Raw genomic sequence first — 24,319 nt, 5'->3', positions numbered from 1 at the left:
TTGGCTACTGCAAACTTGAAGTCATTGTACTGACTGACTATAACAATCTCTTCAGCAAGAAAGTCTTTGTATTTTGAACATAGGGATTTGACAGATGACGCTTTAAGAAATCCAACTTCCATACATCGTTCCACATTCTTCCTGCTGAAAATTCTCCCAAAGCTCTGGCATCTTGACAATATACACAAACCACTCCGTTGTCCTCATCATATGTGAATATTTCACAAAGTTTAACAAGCATTACACTATGTGACTTCAGTGTACCCATTTCTATAGTCTCATCCAGACATCCAGATTTAAATGAAGTCGCTGTTCTTTTACGCTTTAGACCTCTAGACAGTGACATTTTGGGACTGATTTTTTACCAGATTGGTTTATTTAAAATTAATACTTTTATTATATGGTTACTATTTCAATGAGCTTAACAGCGTGACTCGACAAAAGGGCAAACGGGAGATCATTCAGATCAGGATACCGGAAGTTTGTGCATAGCTCCGATCACGTCCATGCATCTGCGGCAAAAAAACGCAGGAAAATGGAGATGTGTGGGTCCCGACTGTCCCAATGTGATAAATGTTCCATGTTCGAAATGCTGGCCGGGAGGGGTACGATTCATTGCCCTCCTTTCCCTTTTCCCCCCTTGCCAGCTAGTAGAATCTGGCTGTGTTGATAGATGGTGGGAGAACAATGTCAAAAGTCGCCCGTAAATGTCATTTTGGCCTGGCTCTGATGTAGTATTTCATTTTTTGTGCGTGCGGTGTTTCGCCGTGTGCGCGGGGTCTAGGATTTGTGTGCACGCGCACACGCGCACAGTTTAGAGGGAACAATGGGCACAACTCACCCCACCTTGCTTTATGTCAGCTTCTCTATAGGCACAGAGAGTGCACGGTAGGCTGGGGTGTAAATCCACCTCGCACTAGCCTGTTGTGGCCTAACTGGCTGTGTGCACCCTGCTGCACTGCACTAAAAGTTCCCTGGTGCACTTTGATCTGTTCCTGTTTCCAAGTGGGGCAGATCAAAGTGCACTATGGAATCACTAGTGCATGTAGCAGGGTCCCCATGGACAGTTAGTGTGCGGCAGGCTAGTGTGAGACAGATTTACACCCCAGTTTGCCACAAACTAACTGTTCCTGTAGACAAGCCCTGATTCTGCTCACACGCTTTGCTACAGAGCCCTCTAGCCTGCAAACAGGACCTGGAAACCCCCAACTCTTAAAGTGACAGCTTGCAATTCCAACACAGTTCTCACTACAGCAGAATAACAAAGGAGAATTCCCTCCCTCTCCCACACTGAGAAGAAGGATGATTGCTGGGTACTGAGCTGTTATGAAAATCTGCCCAATGGCACCCCAGCCTTCAAGGTGCTAAACACCCTCAGTTCCTACTGAAGTCAAAGGGTATGTCTACACTGCAATTAGCACCCACAGCTGGCCCATGCGAACTGACTCAGGCTCAGGGGGCTCGGGCAAAGGGGCTGTTTAATTGCAGCGTAGACCTTCAGGCTCAGACTGAAGCCGAAGCTCTGGGAACCTCCCACCTCACAGAGTCCTAGAGCCCGGTCTCCAGCCGAAGCCTGAATGTCTACACTGCCATTTAACAGCCCCTTAGCCCAAGCCCGTTAGCCGGAGCCAGCAGACACAGGCCACCAGCAGGTGTCTAATTTCAGTGTAGACATCTCCAAAGAGAACTGAGGTTGCTCGGGACTTTCCAAGATGTGCTCAGCAACTTGAAGGTTCAGGCCAATAAATAGGAGACACAATGATAAATACTCTCCGTTCATGTCTGCAGCATCTCGGTCTATCCATGTGCTGCACGGACGGGCACTGACCTGCTACGGAAATCGCTGACTCTCTCTCCTGGTTGAGTCGGGAGTTCCTGACACAGCAGGACACTTTCTTGTTGGACTCTTCTGTTAGAACAATGGCAATCTCTGTTTGAAACAGGCCATTGGCCTCTGGGGATATTTTTTCAAAGCCTGATGGTAAGAACTTCCCATGGTGATTTCTCCACTGAGCCTTGGGCTCTGGGTACCATCCAGATGATTGACACACAACCCAGATCCCTCCGTCCTGATGTCCCTCCACAGAGATGACAGGAACAGAGCCCAAATCTACAGAAGAAATAAATGAACTTGTGATAATCCTACAGTGCCCAGTAATGAGCCAAAAGTTTTATTACACAGTTATCAAAAGTCATTTCCTATTAAACTAATAATCGAGTGTGAGTCCATGAGTGTGGCTGGTCAGTTAATCTGGCCAGATTAATATCTGATACACAGTAAAATTAATATTAATATCAGGACTTTTCTATGCACAAATTTGCTTCAGTTTAGTTAAACTGGTTTAGTTAATCAAGTGTAAATTCCTCTGTGGACACTCTGAAATCAAGAAGGAATTAACTCAAGCTAAATCGATATAAGCCATTTCCAAACCCATTTAAGTGTCCCTAGAGAGGTTTACATTAGTTCATCAAAAGTAGTGCACATGTTTGTGTAAGCAGAGCCAGAATGAGCTCTCCTCTGACATTGAGTGGTGGGCTGTGGAAAAGGACTTCAGGGACTGATCTCATTTCCATGGGCACACCCACCCTGCCTAGCATGATGCTTGCCCAAATGATCACTTAGGCTGCTGTGGGATCTCCAGTCTCTTTGTTATTGGGGAAGGAGTAATAAAGGGTTGTTATCCTGGTATTGTGAATCAAGGACAGCAGAACCGTACTTGGCATTTTCTGACTGAGGGACTCACCCTCCACTAAGCAGCACTCACTAGGCAAAGGACATGGGTTCCAAAGCCCATTGAGTTGGGGATGGGATGTTTGTGCCCCCAATTTTGACTTAATTATGAGTCTAGTTATAGGCTGAAGAGCTGAAATCACTGATACCTAGGTCTAAGCATTAGACCTACTTTGGGCTAGGGGTTCTGATGCAAGAAGACTACCCAGTATGCACCAGCAGCAAGGTTCCCCTACTAACACCTGAAATCAATGAGAACTGTGGGGGGTGAAGACATCTTGGTGAAGGGCTAGTGGAGAGGTGTGGCCAACAGAATGGTTGGTGGAGAGGTGTGGCAATTGGCCATGGTGTGGGGGGCATCAAATGAGGGCATGAGCAGTAGAGTGCATAAGGTGCACCCATACCTTCCCCCCTTTCCATGCAGCTGGAAGGTGAACTCTGCAGATGAACTTCTGAACTGTGGCGCTGTACTAACCAAGGACAGCAACTGTGAGTGGGGTGACTTTTGGGTTGCTGGACTTAAGAACCCAAAGGAAAAGGACACGGCCCAACCTACTTGAGGGTGGGTCTTCTGGCTCACGATTTATGTTTATGAACCTTTTTTTGTGGTGTTTCCCCAAAATAATGCCGCATTGTTTCCCTCTTTCATTAAAAGGTTTTTGCTGCACTCAGACTCTGTGCTTGTAAGAGGGAAAGTATTGCCTCTTAGAGGCGCCCAGGGGGGTGGTGGCTCAAGCTGGTTTTCCATTGTGTTATTGAAAAGGAACCCCTAGATACTGAACCCAGCCCTTGTTGCTGCCAACTCTGACGAGCAGGGGTTACATATGTGTAGACAAGCCTTAAATTAATTCACAAATAAAAAACATTGCAATAGGGGAGTTTGGGTTGTGTTGGCAGTGCCTTGTACCCTTCCAGAATGCAGAAATGGGTAGCAGAAAACTGGTACCTCTGAAAGCCAGGAAATACACTCAGAAAAAGAGAAACACAAACACTAGATAGAATCATAGAATCATAGATGATTAGGGTTGGAAGAGACCTCAGGAGGTCATCTAGTCCAACCCCCTGATCAAAGCAGGACCAACACCAACTAAATCATCCCAGCCAGGGCTTTGTCAAGCCGGGCCTTAAAAACCTCTAAGGATGGAGATTCCACCACCTCCCTAGATAACCCATTCCAGTGCTTCACCACCCTCGTAGTGAAACAGTGTTTCCTAATATCCAACCTAGACCTCCCCCACTGCAACTTGAGACCATTACTCCTTGTTCTGTCATCTGCCATGACTGAGAACAGCTGAGCTCCATTTTTGGAACCAAGGGCACCATTTAGGGGGAGCAAAGGGGAGCTGGAACCCCCCCCTAAGTTTCATACCAGGATGCTGTCTCCTGCCTCTCCCCTCACTAGCCAAGAGCGAGAGGAACACAGGCAGCTTGTGTCTTTGCTTTACTCCCCTCCCCTTCCCCAAGTGAGGGATGCCCACTCATCAGGCAGAACAATTAAAGGCTCAGCCCATGCAAACTCCTGTAAGGCTGAGAGTAAACATCACCTCCAGGACATTCACTGATCCTACTCAGGGCTGGGAGCTTCTGCAGCACTTTTTCCAAATTCAAAACAAGCAAGCTCAGGGAGTGAGTGTGCTTAGGTCAGAAGAGCAAGCGCCCTCCTTGTGACACCAGTAGACAGGGCTGCTCAGGCAGGGGCGGGGGTGGGGGGGCTGGCTGCTGCACAATGAGGTTAGAAGCCCAGATTTGGATGTCAGTGCTTCACTGCGAGAGCAGCAGAGCTAACCAATGAGCACCTGGGATCTTCCCCTGCTGGCAAGAAACAAACATGAGGTGTCACACCACAAACATTGCTTAAATTACACTTAAAACTTTCCATTTTTTCCAACTCTTTAATTTTGTAGTGAAATGGCCACACTGAGCACTACCATTAGTCTACCATTTGTTCCCACTTCTCTGTGGGAGTCTTTCCTTTGCCAACAATGGGCTTTGGGTCAGGTCATCAAGTCCAGTCCCCTGCACTCATGGTAGGACCAGCACCATCTAGAACATCCCTGACAGGTGTTTGTCTAATCTGCTCTTAAAAATCTTCAATGATGGAGATTCCATGACCTCTCTAGGCAATTTATTCCAGTGCCTAACCACCCTGACAGTTAAGAAGTTCTTCCTGATGTAAGCAGAGTCAGGATGAGCTCCACCCTGACATCTGGTGGTGAGGTGTGGCAAGTTGTGGAAAAGAACTTCAGGGGCTGATCTCATTTGAATAGGCACACCCACCCGGCCTAGAATGAGGCCATAGCTGCCCAAATGGTCACTTTGGCTGCTGTGGGATCCCCAGTGTCTCTGTTATTGGGGCAGGAAGAATAAATTGTTATTACCCTGATTATGGGAATCAAGGACAGTGGAACTGCACTTGGCCTTTTGTTATGATGGAGGGACTCTCCATCAACTAAGTAGCACTCGCTAGGTAAGGGACATGGGTTCCAAAACTCTGTGAATTGAGAGAGGCTAGGAACAGGTATTCATACTTGGTGGCATGGGCCCCCTGGTGAGGGCCTTACATGCTAATTGCACTTTCTCCTCTCTCCACTGTGGAATATCAGAGCTAATTTTGATTTCATTAGAAGTCTAGTTACAGGCTGCTGAGCTCACTTTGAGCTAATGGTGCACCAGCACTGAGGCTCCCTTACTACAAGCTGAAATCACTGAGTGTTGTGTTAAGTAGTGGGGGAGCCTGAAGCTATATGGTAGAGCAGTTTGTGGGACGGCGGGCGGAGTGGCTGGTGGAGCAGAGCAGTTTGCGGGATGGCGAGTGGAGCAGAGTGGCTGGCAGAGCAGTTTGTGGGATGGTGAGCGGAGTGGAGCGGCTGGTGGAGCGGAGCCCCATGGAGAGGTGGGGCCATCAGTGTTGGACCATGTAAGGTGCCCCTTAACCCCCCCCTCAATCTCCACCCAGGTTGGGAGGTAAAACTCTGCAGATAAACTTTTGAACTCTGGGGCTGCCCTGACCAAGGACAGAGACTTTTGGGTCGTTGGACTTTTGGGACTTTGGGTGATTTTGGGTTGCTGGACTCAAGAACCAAAGGGAAAGGACATGCCCCAATTTGCTTGGGGTGGGTTTTGCTCATGGGTTGTGTTATGAATCCTGTTGGTGGTGTTTCCCCAACATAATGCCACATTGTTTCTCTCTGTTATTAAAAGGCTTTTTGCTACACTCAGACTATGTGCTTGCAAGAGGGGAAGTATTGCCTCTTGGAGGCGCCCAGCGGGGGTGGTATATATATTTGTCCCAGGTCACTGGGTGGGGGCTCAAGCCGGTTTTGCATTGTGTTATTGAAAAGGAACCCCTAGATACTGAACCCGGCCCTTGTTGCTGCCAACTCTGACAGGCAGAAGGGTTACACTAATGTCCAACCTAAACCTCCCTTGCTCCCATTGCTTCTTGTCCTATCATCAGAGGTTAAGGAGAATAATTTTTCTCCCTCATCTATTCTTCCATTTAGTCCCACTTGTCTGTGAGAGGTTTCAGAGTGTTAGCCATGTTAGTCTGTATCAGCAGAAAGAACGAGGAGTACTTGTGGCACCTTAGAGACTAATAAATATATTTGGGCATAAGCTTTCGTGGGCTAAAACCCACTTCATTGGATGCATGCAGTGGAAAATACAGTAGGAAGATATATACACACAGAGAACATGAAAACATGGGTGTTGCCATACCAACTGTAACGAGACCACTCAATTAAGGTGGGCTATTATCAGCAGGAGGAAAAAACTTTTGTAGTGATAATCAGGATGGCCCACTTCAAACAGTTGACAAGAAGGTGTGAGTAATAGTAGGGAAAAAATTAGTATGGGGAAATAGTTTTTACTTTGTGTAATGACCCGTCCACTCCCAGTCTTTATTCAAACCTAATTTAATGGTGTCCAGTTTGCAAATTAATTCCAATTCTGCAGTTTCTCATTGGAGTCTGTTTCTGAAGTTTTTTTATTGGAGAATTGTGCCTTTTAGGTCTGAAATTGAGTGACCAGGGAGGTTGAAGTGTTCTCCAACTGGTTTTTGAATGTTATAATTCTTGATGTCTGATTTGTGTCCATTTATTCTTTTGCATAGAGACTGTCCGGTTTGGCCAATGTACATGGCAGAGGGGCATTGTTGGCACATGATGGCATATATCACATTGGTAGATGTACAGGTGAATGAGTCCTGATGGAGTGGCTGATGTGATTAGGTCCTATGATGGCGTCCCTTGAATAGATATGTGGACAGAGTTGGCAATGGGCTTTGTTGCAAGGATAGGTTCCTGGGTTCATGTTTTTGTTGTGTGGTTGCTCATTTTTTCATGTTCTCTGCGTATATATATCTTCCTACTGTATTTTCCATTGCATACATCTGATGAAGTGGGTTTTAGCCCATGAAAGCTTATGCCCAAATAAATTTGTTAGTCTCTTAGGTGCTACAAGTACTCCTCGTTTTTTTTTTGTCTGTGAGAGTCATTCCTTTAACTACAATGGGCTTTGGGTCAGGTTACCAGCTAGGGCCATATAGGCTGTTACACACAAATGCTGATTCCCCTGTGAATGTCTTAATCTTAGCAAATCTCCCCAGGACTGCACTTTTCTCCTTTACACATGCAGATACAAACAACGGCTGCCCTTAAGCAGCCATATTATAGCCTGTGTCTGCTGTGCTGTGTGTCCTTCTCTTCCAACTGGTAAGTAATCTTTGCTCCTGTTCACTTACTCTTTAATACTTTTGAGGGTGCCAAAATCTCACTAATGAGTACAATCGATGAATTTCATTGACATGATGTTTACTCTCAAAGCCTTCCAACTTAATCCTTTGTATTTATCATTTTGTACAAACCCTTCAGTGCACTTAAACGAAAACCAATCTGAACATTTTGTAAGATTTGGCTGCCAAAATTCATTATTGTCTAGATCCATGCTGCTAACATCCATCATTTAATTATATAGTGACTTTTTAAGATTTTTTTTTAAGTTTGGTACCTCAGCTACCTTTGAGCCATCATTAATTTCATCCCCTCCCTTTCATTTGTTAATTAATGCACATACTTTCTCTCTAATGCTACTTTCCCCCTTGACAAATTTTTAAATGTTCATCTTAACCCCTGTAGCTCAGCATCAGCTCATTTATGTTAAGGGTGAAAGACCCACTTACAACACATAATCTTAAAATTTATTTCATGACAAAACAGAAAGATCTCCAAAAATATCATGTCCAAGAATAATCTAGAGATCATGCAGCCACTGTGCTAGCCCTGTATATGATGGAAACCACTTCAAGCCAGGGTGTGCTGCACCCTCAGTACCCCTAGTTCCAGCACTTAAAACTTATTTTTAAAGGCTACGTATCTGACTGAAAATAGATCTTAGACCAAGAGTCCTGGGCAGTGTTTGAAACCCAGACATTGGAGCATTAGGACACAGAAAGTGAAATGAATTAAAGTTGTAGAACTGATTTTTTTTTCAGTGTCTACACTTAGATAAATGGAGAAAGTAAAGCCATGCTGCAGAATAGAAAACCTGGAATTGTTCCCTGCTATGAAAAAACAAGCATGAGTTGCCACCACCACAAACATGGCTTAAATTACACTAAAACGTTCCAATTTTTTCCAGCTCTCTAATTTATAGTGAAATGGCCACACTGGGGCACTGCCATCATTCTATCATTTGGTCCCCCTTGTCTGTGGGAGTCTTTTCTTTGCCAGCAATGGGCTTTGGATCAGATCCATTGGCTGTGACACAGAAACACCAATTCCCCTGGGAATGTCTGGATTTTACCAAATCTCCCCAAAGTGGGGTTGCACTTTTCTATTCTAGGATCTTTTCCCCAGATACCTTTTGAGGAGCTGCTACCCTCAAGTAGCCATTTTGCAGCTTTCTGCTGTATCTTCTCTTCCAGCTGGTAAATATTCATATCTCCTGTTGTACTTACTATTTAACATTTGTGAGGGTGGCAGAGTCTCACAAACTTGAGTACAATCAGTGAATTTCATGGAGGTGATGTTTACTCTCTCAAATCCTTACAGCAGCACACCAGAAACCTCCTTCTAACTTAACCCTTTGTAGTTATTGTAACTCTTTTTATAAACCCTTCAGTGAACATAAACCTAAACCAAGCTGAGCAATTTGTATGATTTGGCTGCCAAAATGTGTTATAGATCTATATGCTGCTAACATCCATCATTTAATTATACTCTAGATAGTAATTCTTTTTAAAGGTATAGACCGTAGTGTTAATAAAAATAATGTTTAAATAAATAGATTGGGCTACTTTTGAAGTGACTGTGGACTATTGACGCAGTAAAAAATAGCCCTGGGAATCATGGTTAAAGCCGCCCCCACCACCTACCAAAATCTGAAATGGTGCCCCTGTTTGGAACCCCCCTTCAGGTAGTTGAAGACTGCTATCAAATCCCCCCTCATTCTTCTTTTCTGCAGACTAAATAAGCCCAGTTCCCTCAGCCTCTCCTCATAAGTCATGTGCCCCCAATCATTTTTGTTGCCCTTCGCTGGACTCTCTCCAATTTGTCCACATCTCTTCTGTAGTGGGGGGGACCAAAACTGGATGCAATACTCCAGATGTGGCCTGACCAGTGCCGAATCGAGGGACATGATCATTCCCCTCTATCTGCTGGCAATGCTCCTACTAATGCAGTCCAATATGCCTTTAGCATCCTTGGCAACAAGGGCACACTGTTGACTCATATCCAGCTTCTCGTCCACTGTAATCCCCAGGTCCTTTTCTGCAGAACTACTGCTTAGCCATTCGGTCCCCAGCCTGTAGCGGTGCATGGGATTCTTCTGTCCTAACTGCAGGACTCTGCACTTGTCCTTGTTGAACCTCATGAGATTTCTTTTGGCTCAATCCTCCAATTTGTCTAGGTCACTCTGGACCCTATCCCTACCCTCCACCGTATCTACCTCCCCTCCCAGTTTAGTGTCACCTGTGAACTTGCTGAGGGAGCAATCCATCCCATCATCCCAATCATTAATGAAGATGTTAAACAAAACCGGCTCCAGGACCGACCCCTGGGGCACTCCGCTTGATACCGGCTGCCAACTAGACATGGAGCCATTGATCACTACTCGTTGAGCCCAACGATCTAGCAGCTTTCTATCCACCTTATAGTCCATTCATCCAGCCCATACTTCTTTAACTTGCTGGAAAGAATACTGTGGGAGACAGTGTCAAAAGCTTTGCTAAAGTCAACTATCACATTCACCGCTTTCCCCATATCCACAACGCCAGTTATCTCATCATAGAAGGCAATCAGGTTGGTCAGGAGTGACATGTCCTTGGTGAATCCGTGTTGACTGTTTCTGATCACTCTCCTCTCCTCCAAGTGCTTCAAAATGGATTCCTTGAGGACCTGCTCCATGATTTTGCCAGGGCCTGAAGTGAGGCTGACCAGTCTGTAGTTCCCTGGGTTCTCTTTCTTCCCTTTTTAAAAGATGGGCACTATATTTGCCTTTTTCCAATTGTCCGGGACCTTCCCCAATCACCAAGGGTTTTCAAAGATAATGGCCAATGGCTCTGCAATCACATCAGCCAACTCCCTCAGCACCCTCGGATGCATTAGATCCACCCCCATGGACTTGTGCATGTCCAGTTTTTCTCAATAGCCCCTTAACCTGTTCTTTCACCACTGAGGGCTGCTCATCTCCTCCCCATACTGTGTTGCCCAGGACAGCAGTCTGAAGGAAATGCTGGGTTAAAGTCATGCCTCCCACACCGGATCACACTTGGATTTTTTTATTATTGACAAGATAAACTGAAATAAAATTAACTTAATCTGAAGCAAGAGTCTTGTACCTTAACCAGGTGTGAATTCAAACTGCTTTCATTATTGTGGTGTCAGTGTGTATGCAGAGAGGCCCTCAGGGAGTTTGGAAATTTCACACAGACCAGCCTAGAGAGGGAAACAATCTCCCAGGAGAGACAGAGAAGGGACGGGTGTCTGGAGCCTTCCCTGTGGGATTCTTGACCAGAAGAGCACAGGCTACTGAGGCCTGGTCTACATTGGGGAGGGTGGGGATCGATCTAAGATACGCAACTTCAGCTACAAGAATGGCGTAGCTGAAGTTGACATATCTTAGATCGACTTAGAATCACTTACTTCGCATCCTCGTGGCGCGGGATCGACGACTGCTTTAAAGATGTTTAAAGAAAACTTTTCCTGATGCCATTCTGTCTGGAGAGGAATCACTTATCAATAGTTGTGGGAGTGAAACCTCTGCTTCTTTATTGTTTTGCCTTTATTGTCCCTACTTCTCTATTGTTTCTCTGTATGGTTTCTGTCTGGTTCTTTGATTGTTTGTGTCTATTACATAACTAATTTTGCAAGATTTAAATCAACTAAGGTGGTGGGGTATGACTGGGTAAAGAATTGTTTCACAGTATGTTAAGATTGGTCAAATAATTATTTTGTAATATTTTAGTAAAATGATTGGTTAAGGTACAGCTAAGCAGGACTCAAGTTTCACTGTGTAACCTGGGGTCCAAGAAGGAAACCAGCAGAAGGAACGGAAGATTAATAATAAGAAAAGACCTGGAAGAAGAAGAAAGAACTCGCCTGTAAGACACAGCCCTAGATCAGAGCTGCTGTGAATCCTCTGCATGACCGTGATATGCAGTAACCAGAATCCAGAGGAGACTGACCTTGCCTGGCCAACAGGGAAAGTCTGCCTGCCTGATCAGCATTGTATGCTTAGCATGTGTATTCTGCTTGGTAACTGTTAATAAATAGAGGGTGAGGATATTACTGTGTAAGGCTCTTTCACTGGTAAAAGACCCCGCAAACCCATGGAAAAGTACGCCCTGAGCTGTAGGAATTGGATAAGGGTGGGGTGTCATAGAGTGTGCAGGTAACACAGGTGAACAAAGGAAAAAGTTAATGAACACTTGCAGTACGCTCAGTAGGGCATCTCCAAGGGTGGGGGCCAATTCCACTCCCAAGATAAAAAAAAGGGACCAAAGTCCTCAGTTAGCCACACCAGAGGGGAGGAGAAGATCTCTGCCCTGAGCGCTGATACTCACAGGTCTGGTTTTCCTGATTGCAGCGAGAAGATAACCAGCCTATTAGAAGAACTGGGTGCTTGCTGCTGGTTCACCTCAAGGCAGTGTGGTGACATTAATACCAAATCAGCAGTGCAAGTTTTAAATGCAGGATTTGTGGCCTGTGAACCATTTGGTACTGAAGAAATCTGTATGTTTGATGCTAATTTTGTTAGTGCTGTTTGTAAAGCATTTGCTGTATGGATGTCATGATAAGATTGGGTCTAGATTTGTGAGGAGTCTCAGTTAACCCTCAGATTGTCCCCTTATGAACCTAATGATTGTTTCAGTTTGGGGCAGCTTTACTCCACTGTGGTGTCGTTATTCCAAACTGGTGCAACTCAGGGTATGAGCATCCATGACTGTCCAAATGTGCATATTTATCTTGTGTGTTGTTATCCATGGGTGGGAGTTCTGCTGTCAAACCAGACTGAACATGCCCACTCTCCCTTGAGTAACATGGAATTATAGCGGGTGCTTGTGTGACGAAAGTTTGGTGGGTTACGTGTACATTACACAAGGGAATGACCTTGTTGTGGTTATAAAATGAACTCTGTGTAATACCCAGTTACGCCAGCTCAGGTTACCCACATTTAACAATTATTTTGCTGTGGATGGGCATGAATGGCTAGAACGGTTTTATGTAAAAGTTTATCAGAATTATTGGCTATGATTGTTTGTCTTACAGTAGTGATTGGGGCCCCAGCTGAGACTGGGGCCCAGGTGTGTTGGGCGCTGTACACATGGGCAGTGGGTGAACCCTGCCCCTTCCGCTGGAGGCCCCATGGCAGCCAAGCCCCCCGCACGATAGGGGCAGGCCCCCAGGCCCCCTGTGTGAGAGGCATACGGCCCCAGCTTTCCCGGTCCCGGAGTATGGGAAGGACAGGTGGCCACAGCCTCCCTGACCCCGTAGCATGGGGAGGGTGGGCGGTGAGCAGCCCTGCGGCCCCAGCCTCCTCAGCCTCCCAAGACTGGAGGGAGCTGCACTGAAGTGGGGGGTAGGGGGAGAGGGCTGGGGATGGAGTGTGGGCGGGGCCACATCTGGCATTGCCTTCCCCTGTCTCTTATACCCCCTGCCCATGATTGTACACGCTTTGTAGGAGACAGTCTGTGCCCTGCAGAGTTTACAGTCTAAACAGGCAACACAGACAAAGGGTGAGAGAGGAAACAGAGACACAGAGACTTGCCGAAGTTCACGGCCAGCTCAGTAGCAAAGGCAGGACTAGAACCCCTGTCCCTTGACTCTCAGTCCACTGCGCTATCCAGGGGGCAACCTGGCCTCTCATTTATTACTGTTCTAGCTTATGTGCATGTTCTTCATATTCTCTACTACTTGTGGGGAGCCGCTACATAATCCTGCAGTTTCCTGAGCAGGGACAAGGGACTGGTTCTCCCTTTGATGAACACAGACAACACCTCCCACTGCACACACTGTGCAGCAGGGACAAAGGGTTGAATCAGAAGAGCCATCTGAAGGAGATGAGCACTGCTCAACTGAAGGGCAGGGCAGCCAAACTCTTCCACTACTTTCACTTACAAAGCTAATTAGAAACATATTTGTGACCCCCCTTGGGGTTTAGAGAGCACGGCCCCTTCAAACCTGTCCTGGGGCAGAGGAAGTGCTGGGTGTTCCCGGGGAGGAGAGTGGAGAGAGGGAGGGACAGAGTGTGTGTGTCTGTAGATGTGGACAAGAGGGCTACAGGGAGAGGCCCTCACACAATGACAGCAGCTGAAAACTTGCCAAAAGCCCAGGAAGGACAGAGCAGCTGACTGGGGACGTCACAGGATGGGAGCCAGGAGGAGCACTGTGCCAGGTAGGACTCCCCTGAGACGGACAAACCAGAGCGGGTCCCAGGATCCCTGTCACCCAGAGCTGTATGGGGCTGTGAGTACTGGGGCTTGTGACTCTGTATTGGGAATAAGGAGGGAGGCTGTTAGCTAGTTAAGTGGGGAGGTGGTCACTCTGTGGGGTTTGCAGAGAGCGGCAGAAGAGGGCACTGGCGGGGTTTGTTGGGGAATGTTCACTGGCGCCGAAGACGAGCAGAAGCACCCAAGTCTCACAGCTGCACCGGAACTCTGCCCAGGATCCCTGAACTCTGAGTGTAGACACAGTGCCTGGCCCAGTGGTACCACAACATTAAAGCGTAGATGCATGTGGGGCCTTGTGTTGGATTTAAGCGTGTTTTATCCCTCCCGCATCTTCTCTCTGTTGTTTTTCTACCTTCATCCCTCTGTAAATACATATTTTCCCATCCGATCTTTGCTCTACTATTCCCATGGGTGTGCGTTGACACCGGAGGTTTTGGAACAGGCAGGGACACCCCTTGACTGTCAATAGTGTGTGCATGTGGGGGGCGGGGCGGGGGGGTCAGGGTGATGGCAGCTGGCTTCAGCAGTATTATTGAGCAAGCTCAGTCCATGTCAGCATGCTCAGTACAAGCCAGGCAGCAAATCTGGGGGAGCATGTGACCCCGTATGCCCTACCACCACCATCTTTGCACTGGGGAAGGGAGTTACCCCGCTGCGCTCCAGTTCACGCTGTTCTTAGCCGGAGCTGCTCTGCAGAGCAGACTCCACCTTGGCCACGAGGGTTCTACAGTTACATACTAAAGCTGACAAAATACTTGCCAATGCAGAATTACAGTTGCCTAGCAGGACCTGGTGCCTTTCCAAAATGCAGAGAGCGGCTAAACTTAAACTCCTGAAACCCAGGAGATACAAAGTAACGCCACACACCTCCCCAGCCCTGCCACCTGGACTCTGCCTCCTGGGGCTGGCAATAAGCTCTGGGAACGGTTCAGTGAGGGTGGTGCCACAACACACAGGCATGACAGAGATTGTGTTTGGAGTCACTGTAGTGACTGGGGGAGGGATTAATTCAAGCAGACTGGCAGAGCTGTTACTGTGATGTGAGGAGAGGTGCATGTACCTTGAGTGATCACGTATGTGTCTCATTTCAGTGCTGAGGTCTGTAGGCTGTGTCAATAGAAGTGCACAGAGGTGTCTTCTTGCCACGCCATGGGGATTGTCAGCAGTCTGGTGTTCGCTGCACCTGACCTAAACCTCATGTCCTGGATACAGACCTAGCTACTCATGTGCCTTGCTGGTCTCTCTGGCAGCATCTTCAGGGGTCAGGCCTCCTGCCTTTACCTGTCCTGGGGAGCGGGGAGAATTCCTCAATTCTCCTACTCTTATACCAGGCGCTGGGCTACAGGACTCTGTGTATCAACCACTGTTACCCTGTGGGTGCCAGACACAAGCTGAGATCATTCCCAGCTGGTGACATCAGCATGGGGAGGATCAGCCATTGTCTGGCCCCAGGTGTGCACAAAAAAGTTGTAATAACCACAACATGCCGATATCACCTGACTTTTTAGGGGTGTTTGTGTATCTCATTAATTTCTTGCTCTAATGAACTCAATCTTAGCCCACAAACCCTGTCCCAGACTCCAATGTGTCACAGAAAATTTCAAGACAATCTGAGTACGTTTCTGGATTTTAGAGCCCTTAGAAAAAACAGCTGTTAAACAGTGAGCTAGAATAAACCTTAACCAGAGCAAAGCTACTGCCCCACTACAATGAGACACATCAGGTGGCATCTCACAATGACCCCTCTGACTCCACTTATTACCCTGTTGAAGACATCAAAGCATCAGAACAAGTAACTGACCTGCCACCTGTAGTTCCAATAAAGCGTCTTCATAAGAGGCACTGGACTGAAAATAACAACTGTACTGCCCATCATCGGAGGGTCGGACACCACGTATTCTCAGGGAAACTCTCCCATTGGTGATATCATCTTTCAAGAGCTCAGTTCTCCCTCGGTATTCCAGCATCTGCTCTCCATACTGATCCTGCCCATCATGGTACAGGTGCACCACTGCAGAGTCCTGGGATCGTAACCATCCCACCTCCATGTTCTCAGCATTCATTCTGGGGGAGAGGTGGCAGGACAGGACGGCCTCCCCACCTAGGGAGGCAGTGACTGGATGGTCAGGTCCAGTCACTGTGAACTGTGCTGTGAAATGAGTCAGGGCAAAAAGAAAATTAGATTGGAGAGGAACCAAGACAGACAGGAATGTGAGTGTGGTAGGATGCGTATTGCCAACTTTGAAAAGTTAAAAAATCAGGAGACAGGCTCCCAACCCAAATTATGAGATTGGCTAAAAATTAATAGATTTTTAAAAAATAATAAAATTAGTCTCTGCCTTCTGAACCTTTAAAGATGACTTGGGTCACATTTCCAAGTATTTATCTGCACCAAGATGGACAGAAATGTACTTTAAAACAAAATGAAAGCTGAGATTCTCAGCTAATCACAGGCCTCCGGGAGCTGTGGCTTTAAGAAACCCATCAAATAGCATGAGACTTGTGATAAAGTTCTGTGAGTTGGTAACACTGAGGGGACGTCTACATTTTGAGCCTGAGGTGTAATTTCCAGTGTGGGGAGACATGCATCCTCTAGCTTTGATTGAGCTAGCATGAGAAAGTGTAGCTGTGGTGGTGTGAGCGGGGGGATGGGCTAGCTCCCCAGGTATGATCCTGCCCAGGACCCTAGGTTCATATTCAGGGAGGCTGCTCGTGCCACTGTGTCTACTCTGCCATTTATAGCATGACAACTTAATCAGAGCTAGTGCAGGTATGTCTACCCCATCTGGAGACAGCAAGGAGCAACATCTTACATATTAAAGGCTTTGACAGTGCTAACTAATGGCTTCGTGGTGAGGGAAGGGGAGGGAGAGCTGGAATGTTGGAGGGGGAAGGGGGGCTACACGTTGTGAGGGATGGTGGGGCAGGGGGTGGAGAAGGAGTCAGACTCAGCAGTTTTCTCTCACTCTCACAGTCACTGTAAGCACCAGGGAACTGTCGAGATGCTGGGACATGGACTGTGTCTCCGATTTCTCGCACCAGCCTTGTTAGCAACTACACACTGTAAACCCTTCAAAACACAACCATTACCCCCATTGCACTGTAACAAAATGTACAGGCAGGGGGAGGCGTGCGGAGGAACGACATAGCAACCGTGTGGCCTAGTGGAGAGACCACTGGACTGGGACTATTCCTGGCTCTGCCACTGGCTTGCTCGGTGATCTTGGGCAAGTCTCTTCACTGCTCTGTGCCTCAGTTTCCCCATCTGTAAAATGGGGATAATGAATAAAGTTCCTTGAGCTCTACTGATGAAAAGTACTTTCTAAGAGCTAGGGCTTTGTGTTATTATCTAGCCACACTCATGTATCAACTGCAAACCTAAGTGAGGACTACAACTGCCTAAATGACCATTAATGTCTCCTACAAGGAGTCCTCTTTCTGTTCAAGAAACTAGGAAAGACAGTGACAAAAATCGTTGCGAATGCAGAGTTAAGGTTCCCAGAGGTATCTCAGGTCCTTCCAGAAAACAGTTCAGCAAAACTCAGGGCTCTGAACACCAGCAAATGCAAAGTTAAGGTACAGGTCAAAGCGACCTTAACTCTGCCCTCTCTGAGAGCTGATCCAATACACCCACGGCACGTAGACCCACATGCTGCCTGTGCAGACAAGGCACATCACTCAGGGATCAGGGCATATGACAACTGTAGCACAGAGTCAGACGCCTTCTCCTTGCCAAGGGAAAACCTGTTTTTAGGGGAGCTGCTCTGAACAGGAGCTACCGACCCTGTTCTACACTGAGCTACTGCCCAGAAACAGCCCCACACTTGTCATTTTACAAGCCCTTCATCCCCTTTAACAGCCCCTTCACCTTCACTCTGCATCAATGAAGGTTTTTGTCAGCGAATGTGCCAGGAGGAGCACAGGGGGGACACTCTCACACTAGCAGGAAGGGGCAGAGAGGAGGCTGGTGCTAGGTTAAATCAAGGACCATAAGGGAAGTAGAGACACCAAATCCAGGGGAGAAATCCAGGCCCCACTGAAGTCAATGGGAGTTCTCACCCAGGGGTTTGGCTGGCAGGAGTCCACCAGACAGCGTTAGGAGGAGGGGTATTCTGGGTGTGCCCTGAGCTGTGGGGGTGTCCAGTGGGGGTGACCCTGGAAGGGGTGACATGGTCACTTCTCTCTGTATGTGCGAGGAGCTGCAGGGAAGCAGAGCTCTGTGTGAGAACAGGCAGCAAACCCAGCGAGGAGGCCGGAGCTCCTACCTGACACCAGCCTGTGAACCTGGAGAGTGAGGCAGAGAGCGACGTAGCCGGGCAGAGCGGAGCTCACTGTGGAGCTGCAGGAGAACGAGGGAACCTTCCCCGTCATCGTAGCTGGGTCTGGGCACAGAAGAAACAAACAAAATCAGACATGCAGTGACTGGCACAAGGGTTAGCCCACCCTGGTGTGCAATGCCTGGAGTTGGGAAGGGATTCTCCCCATAGCTCTAGTTTGCACTAGCTCTAAGCAGGGTCAAACATCATTGAGGTTAAAATGCCAGCAGTAGCTGGCAGCCCGTCTGCACTAGCGCTTGCTCCCTGGAGCTGCACCTGTGCTAAGGTTAATGATTATTCCAGAATAAATCCATATCTAATTTCGGAGCGAGAATGCCTTGTTTGTGTGTTAGCCCACTTCTGCAGTGCATTGGGTAAACAGGAACAATGCAATTGTCTTCTGGAATAAGAGTGTTGTATAAATGTAGCTGTAATATAGGGTATGTCTACACTTTCAGTTGACCCAGCCTCTGTGACTTACTGCTGCGAGTCTTTTATTGCTGTGTGGACGTATCCATAGGGGCCCAAAGAATCAAAGGTGTTAACATGCCCCAGTCACTGTTCAACATTAAACAGTTAAAATGGGCTTGGATTTGGTATACAGAGACCTCAGCCTGCTTAGCACCATGGCAAATGCACCATAACAAATGTTTTCAATCTTTTATTAAAGATATCGAAAAAGAAGGAAAAATAGTTAAAGCATTTGAAGTATAAAATATTAAATTAGACTTTCATTTAATAATATCCCTGGTTTCCTTTCCCTTTAGCTGGAGAGAGTTTTTAAAAGGAAAAAGTCTCTTAGGGCTGGTCTACACTACAAGCTTAGGTTGACGTATTCAGCATTAGGTCAAATTTATAATGAGTGTGTTTACACTGCCGAGTCCCTCCCCCCGACCTAAAGGCTTTTAAAATCGACTCCTGTACTCCACCTGAATGAGTGGAGTAAAGCCAGAGGCCGACATTCATGCCTCAAATTAAGGGGAGTTACTGGCCTCCAGGTTATGACCCTCCAGTGAGCACTTTGTACACCAGTGCTCTTCAGCCAGACAAGCAGGAAAAGCCCTGGGGAACTTCTGAATGTTCATTCCCTGCTGGAGCAGCGTGGAGAGCTCACCAGCACAGCTGAGCATGCCTGCCCAGACGCACAAATTCACTCCAGCATGGATCCTTCAGGACATGCTGTATCTGTTTGCTGGGGAAGAGGCGGGTGGAGTGAAGAGTTTGTGCAGGCAGAGTCTGAACCAGCAAAAGAAGCACTGATATCTATGCCAAAATCACACAGGGCATGGTGGATAAGGGCTACACCAGGGACACACAGCAGTGCCACGTGGAAATAAAGGAGCTTAGACAAGTGTACCATCGGACAAGGCTGGCGAACAGCCACTCTGGTTCTGAGCCACAGACATGGGAGACTGTACCCATAACCACCCGCAACAATGTTTTCATCCCATGAGGCATTGGGACCCTAGCCCAGAATTCCAATCTGCTGCAGGGACTGTGCGATAGCTACCCACAGTGCATCACTCCTTGAGTTGATGCAACCCCTGGCAGTGAGGATGTGCTCCATCGACCACAGCCACCTAGTGGGGACATGCAAAATCACATTTGTTAAATTGGGTGCTCAAAGTCAAATTAAATAAAATCGACCTAATTTTGTAGTGTAAACATGCCCTTATTATTTGACAGTCTCTTAGATGGTAATAAATTATGGGAGTAAAGATGGTGAGCTGAAGAACAGCTCCGTGTGTCTCGAAAGCCTGTCTCTCTAATAACCTGGGACCGACATGGCATACATGTTAATAACTGCTTTGTGAGGAAAAGAGAAGACGTTACTGACATGGGCTGACTCTGTTGTTGTTGTTGCTGTTGTTGATAAAGTCCAGTCATGTTTGCTAAGAAGACAAAACAAGACAAACACACACAGAAGGGGAGAGACAAGACCAGCAAAGAGAGAAAATGCAGCTTCTATCTTGGGCGCTGCCCCTCACTTGCAATTTCACTGCTGGAGAAACACATGCCCAGCACATGGTGGGACCTGGGCTCTGAGACCTGGCAACTTGTCCCAGCAGCAAGCTGTTCAGGGCATTGCTTTTAGCTGCCTCTCTCATAACCAGGGCTGTCCTTAGGATTTACGGGGCCCTTTGCAGGATTATAAAATGGTGCCCCAGTGTGTCGAGGGGGCACAACCCCTGCACAAAACCTGCTCAGGGGCCAGGTTGTGCCAAGCCAGCCCACCCGCTCGCCCACCCCACAGGCAGAGCCCCTCGGCTGCTGGCCAGAGCCGGTCCCCTGCAGCCTGTGCGGAGAGAGAGAGAGGCCAGGTGAGTGGACTCACGACTCACGACTATGAGTGGACTCACTCACGCCGTGACTCACGACTATGCTCCCCTCTCTCTTGGCTCAGCCCAGCTCCTCCACCCACCACCGCCTACCTGCTACCAGCTGGTTTTTGCAGGGCCAGCACTGCTGACACCCAGCTCGGGCCAGTAGGGAGCAGGGATGGGACAGACAGCTGGCAGAACACACACAGACAAGCCTGCTCCCGCTCCTGCACCCCTAATCCCTGCACCTCTTTACTGCTAACCCCTGCATCCCCCTCCTGCACCTATGTGGGGAAACTGACCTGGATGCACAAAGCTGTTGACATTGCTGCTCGCTTCCCCCGGGACTGCTGCTTCTCTGCCCCGCGCACCCCTAGGGGGCTGTGATGGGAGAAGCGAGGAGCAACATCAGGGCTCCCTGCATCCAGGTCGCTTTCCCCACCTGGGCTGTGCTAGGAGGCATCAGGAGCTGCTCCACTTAAGCAGCCCAGGCGAGGAAAGTGACCTGGATGCAGGGAGCCCTGGTGTGTGTGTGTTGGGGGGGGGGGGGGGCTGTGTGTGTGTGTGTGTAAAACCAGCTAACAAAGCTGGCCAACACACCAGCCATGTGCTGCCCCCACTAAGAGGGAACCATCCCGTTGTCTCATCCATCACATTTCTCATAGGAACTACCAGGGATTGAATTACATTTTTGCATGAAACTGGGGCGAATTTAAAAACTGTTTAAAACATTAAAAAAAATATGAAAAACTCTATTACATTGTATTTACAGTATCGTTATTCATTCTAGTCTTGCTAGTCCCTTTCCCCTCCCCCCCAGGCAGAGAGGCACAGAGATTAGGATCAGGACCATCTGTGCCCCCGAAAGACCAGGTCAACCCTCCAAACTGGACCCGACCCACATCCCTCCCCAGACCAAACTGGACCTGACCCTCCCTAAACCAGGGGTGCTAGTTGGGGGGATGGGGCAGGGGGAACTGGGTCTCCCCCAGGGGCACTGGTGGGGGGTGAGTGTGGGTCAGGGGCAACTGGATTTCCTCCAGGGGCACTGGTGGGACTGATGGGGCAGGGGGAACTGGGTCTCCCCCAGGGACGCTGGTGGGGGTAGTTGGTAGTTGGGGGTGCTGGTTCCTCTGGGTGGAAGCCAGGCTGTCACCGGGCCCATCATCGCCTGCCCTGTCTTCTTTGTCTCTCCATTCCAGCAGTGCTCTGTGTCTCCGTACCCTGCTCTTCCTAACCTAACCCTGACACCTCCCCTCTTTGCTCTCCAGACACAGCCATGTTATGCTCCCATGTTCAGCTTCCCCTGCAGCTAGGTGTTAATATTTAGTCACTGTGGTTTCCATTGTCTCTATAGGGTAGGCCATTCCAGTGTGTTGATTCTAGCCCAGAAAGTCCAAGCAGCTCTATGTCTGAGATACCTACCTTCATCTCCCATGTCCCGGGGGAAAATCAATTCTTTCCCCCAATGGATAGCGCTGCCAAGGTGATAGGTACAGTCGTACAGATAGTTCATAAAAATATTACAGACAATTCCCACTTTGTCACATCTCTTTCCCCTTTGACATCAAACTGAGCGAGATCTCTTCAACCAGTGACCTGGGAATGTTCATATCTCCTGCTACCTTGGGACTCAGATGCCTTCCAAGCTCAGGTAAAACCACAGATGTTTTCCGGACATGCCAAAACCAATTTCCCATCCACTTGGGAGCTTTTCTACCAGGCAATTTCAAGATTCTTACAGCACAGACTTTCATTACTCAAACAGACCAGTTTCATAACACAGTTCAGAGCAGTTTCACACCCTCCCTTGGGTCTTATCTTTTGGATGACACTAGCAGGGTGCACATGGGGAGTTTTCAAGGGCCTCCTGCCACCCCAATGCCTTGAGGGTTGAAACCGAGATGGGAACCTGCCACTACCCCCTCCCACTCATCTTCCAGGGAATGAGGAGGGCCGTGAACCCACCTTCCTCCATATGTCAGCCGACTTGGCTGCAGCCTTGGGGTGTCTTTACCCCTTGGTTGGGGTAGGGAGTGACCCTCTGAGTATTTGGGAGGATCGGAGTAGGGAGAATGCTGAGAGGCAGAAAAATATGCACCTGAGAACTGTTACTGCAAAAATTTAGCACAAAGTGATTGTTGGCGCTGCAGGGTTTGGCCGGAGATAAGCAGGGTTTTGTGAATCCCAATGTGTGCTGATTCTGGGATTTTTTTCTGGGTACTTAAAGTGACAGGCACCTAAGTCCTCTAATGAATCCATCCAGTGGTAAGAAGGGGAGCCACACAGGGCCAATAACATCACTTAAGGAAGCGATTCACTAACTACAGCTCACATCAGGCAGAAAATAGCAAGAGCAAATGAGCTCTACTACAGGGCCCCAGGCTCTGCTAATGCACAATGAACCAGGAAAGGGAAAAACCTTTTCTCAATCTTCAGGCTAGAAGCTCTGTGGGGTATAGCAGTGGTTCTCAAAGCCCGTCCTCCGCTTGTTCAGGGAAAGCCCCTGGCGGGCTGGGCCGGTTTGTTTACCTGCCACATCCGCAGGTTCGGCTGATCGCGGCTCCCACTGACCGCGGTTCACTGCTCCAGGCCAATGGGGGCTGCGGGAAGGGCGGCCAGTACATCCCTCGGCCCATGCCGCTTCCCGCAGCCCCCATTGGCCTGGAGCAGTAAACCGCAGCCAGTGGGAGCTGCGATCAGCCGAACCTGTGGACATGGCAGGTAAACAAACCAGCCCTGCCCGCCAGGGGCTTTCCCTGAACAAGCAGTGGACCAGCTTTGAGAACCACTGGGTTAGAGACTCTGCCTCATTGTACGACTGGAATGGACTAAGCACACTGTGGTGTTACTAAAACCAAACACTTACTGATCATCATGTGTGTGCGTTTCTGCAGCCAAATTTACACTCCAAGTGTGGGAGCGGCAGTCTACCCCTGACAGACCTGGGAGAGGGTTCCTGGGACACTGACCGCTCATCTGAGTGTGTGTGTGGTTGAGGAAATACCAAAGGAGTCTAGTTCCAGCGCTGGAAGATCCCTTACCTGCTGAGTCCTGCAGGGACACTTCCTCCAAGCAGCTTCAGGGGCCTTCAAAGCTCTCAGTTTTTCTAGCATCCATGAGTTCGTGTTTGCTGTGAAACCTCCCTTTGCTGAGGCGGTTTCATCCATTCAGCACAGGAGTCACAGCCAGGGAGTTTTGCTCTGTCCTGTTCATTTGTGTCTTTTGTTAATTTACTGCATTTGTAACTGAATGGAATCTCTGCCCGTTTCTGCTGCTCCCACCAGCTGCAGAAATGAAAGTAACAAGGTAGCTGGGAAGTTATCGTAACAGGAATCCTTGTCACGTGCTGCGTAAAGTACAAGGATCAAAGCCCTCTTAAAGAAACATCCCCAGCAGTGCCAGTGAGTGAGAGATTTGGAGCCGACCCACTCACTTTGGCAGGTGACAATCAGATCTGCCCTGTTTTTTCCTGCTCTCTGAGAATCAGTAACATAAAAAGAAATTGCATGTAAAGCCACCGTCCTCCAAGGTTTTCATCTCCTGGGGGTGAGGGAAAGAAAGCCTCACATTTTCCTGATTGTGAGGGGTGTGGCAGAGCCAGGCGCTGCACAGACTCTCAGCTAGAGACCTGGGGTAATTGATGAGTTTTCTTGTGCAACCAAAATACAACAGATTGTCCGAGCCCCAGGCCATTGTCCCTTCATGCAGCTGCACAGTCTGGGACATTGCTGGCCTGGCAGGGCCTCTGGGGGTGTTCTCTCACACTCCATGTCCAGGGGATGCCTGGCCTGTCTGCTGAGACTTCCAGACAGCACCTGCACCAGCACTAGTCATGATGGTGGACTTTGTGCTGTGGACACCAGTTCCCTAGGTCGACTAAGCTCCATTGAACTGTGCTGAGTCACTGACCATTTATAATGAAGGGCTGTGTTGTCGCAGGCCAGGGCAACTGAACCCATTCAAACTATCCCAAAGCAAAGGAAAGATAGGAAGACTAGTA

At 48.3% G+C, this 24,319-nt stretch overlaps 1 protein-coding gene across 1 annotated transcript in view; it reads right to left on the bottom strand.

Annotated features, from left to right (window-relative positions):
- LOC141998863 (butyrophilin subfamily 1 member A1-like) overlaps nt 1–23,666 on the bottom strand; it is a 51,141-nt gene extending 27,475 nt beyond the window's left edge. The window contains exons 1-4 of the mRNA XM_074971835.1: nt 23,361–23,666; nt 17,945–18,061; nt 15,481–15,828; nt 1,829–2,110 (exon numbers count right to left, since the gene is read on the bottom strand). Coding sequence (XP_074827936.1) covers nt 1,829–2,110; nt 15,481–15,828; nt 17,945–18,050 — 736 coding nt within the window. The 5' untranslated portion in view covers nt 18,051–18,061; nt 23,361–23,666. The remainder of the gene's footprint in view (nt 1–1,828; nt 2,111–15,480; nt 15,829–17,944; nt 18,062–23,360) is intronic.
- Between the last annotated feature and the right edge of the window lie 653 nt (nt 23,667–24,319).

This window comes from Natator depressus, chromosome 14 (assembly GCF_965152275.1).
Source record: "Natator depressus isolate rNatDep1 chromosome 14, rNatDep2.hap1, whole genome shotgun sequence".
Lineage (NCBI taxonomy): Eukaryota > Metazoa > Chordata > Testudines > Cheloniidae > Natator > Natator depressus.
This window is presented reverse-complemented; position numbering and strand designations above follow the sequence as displayed.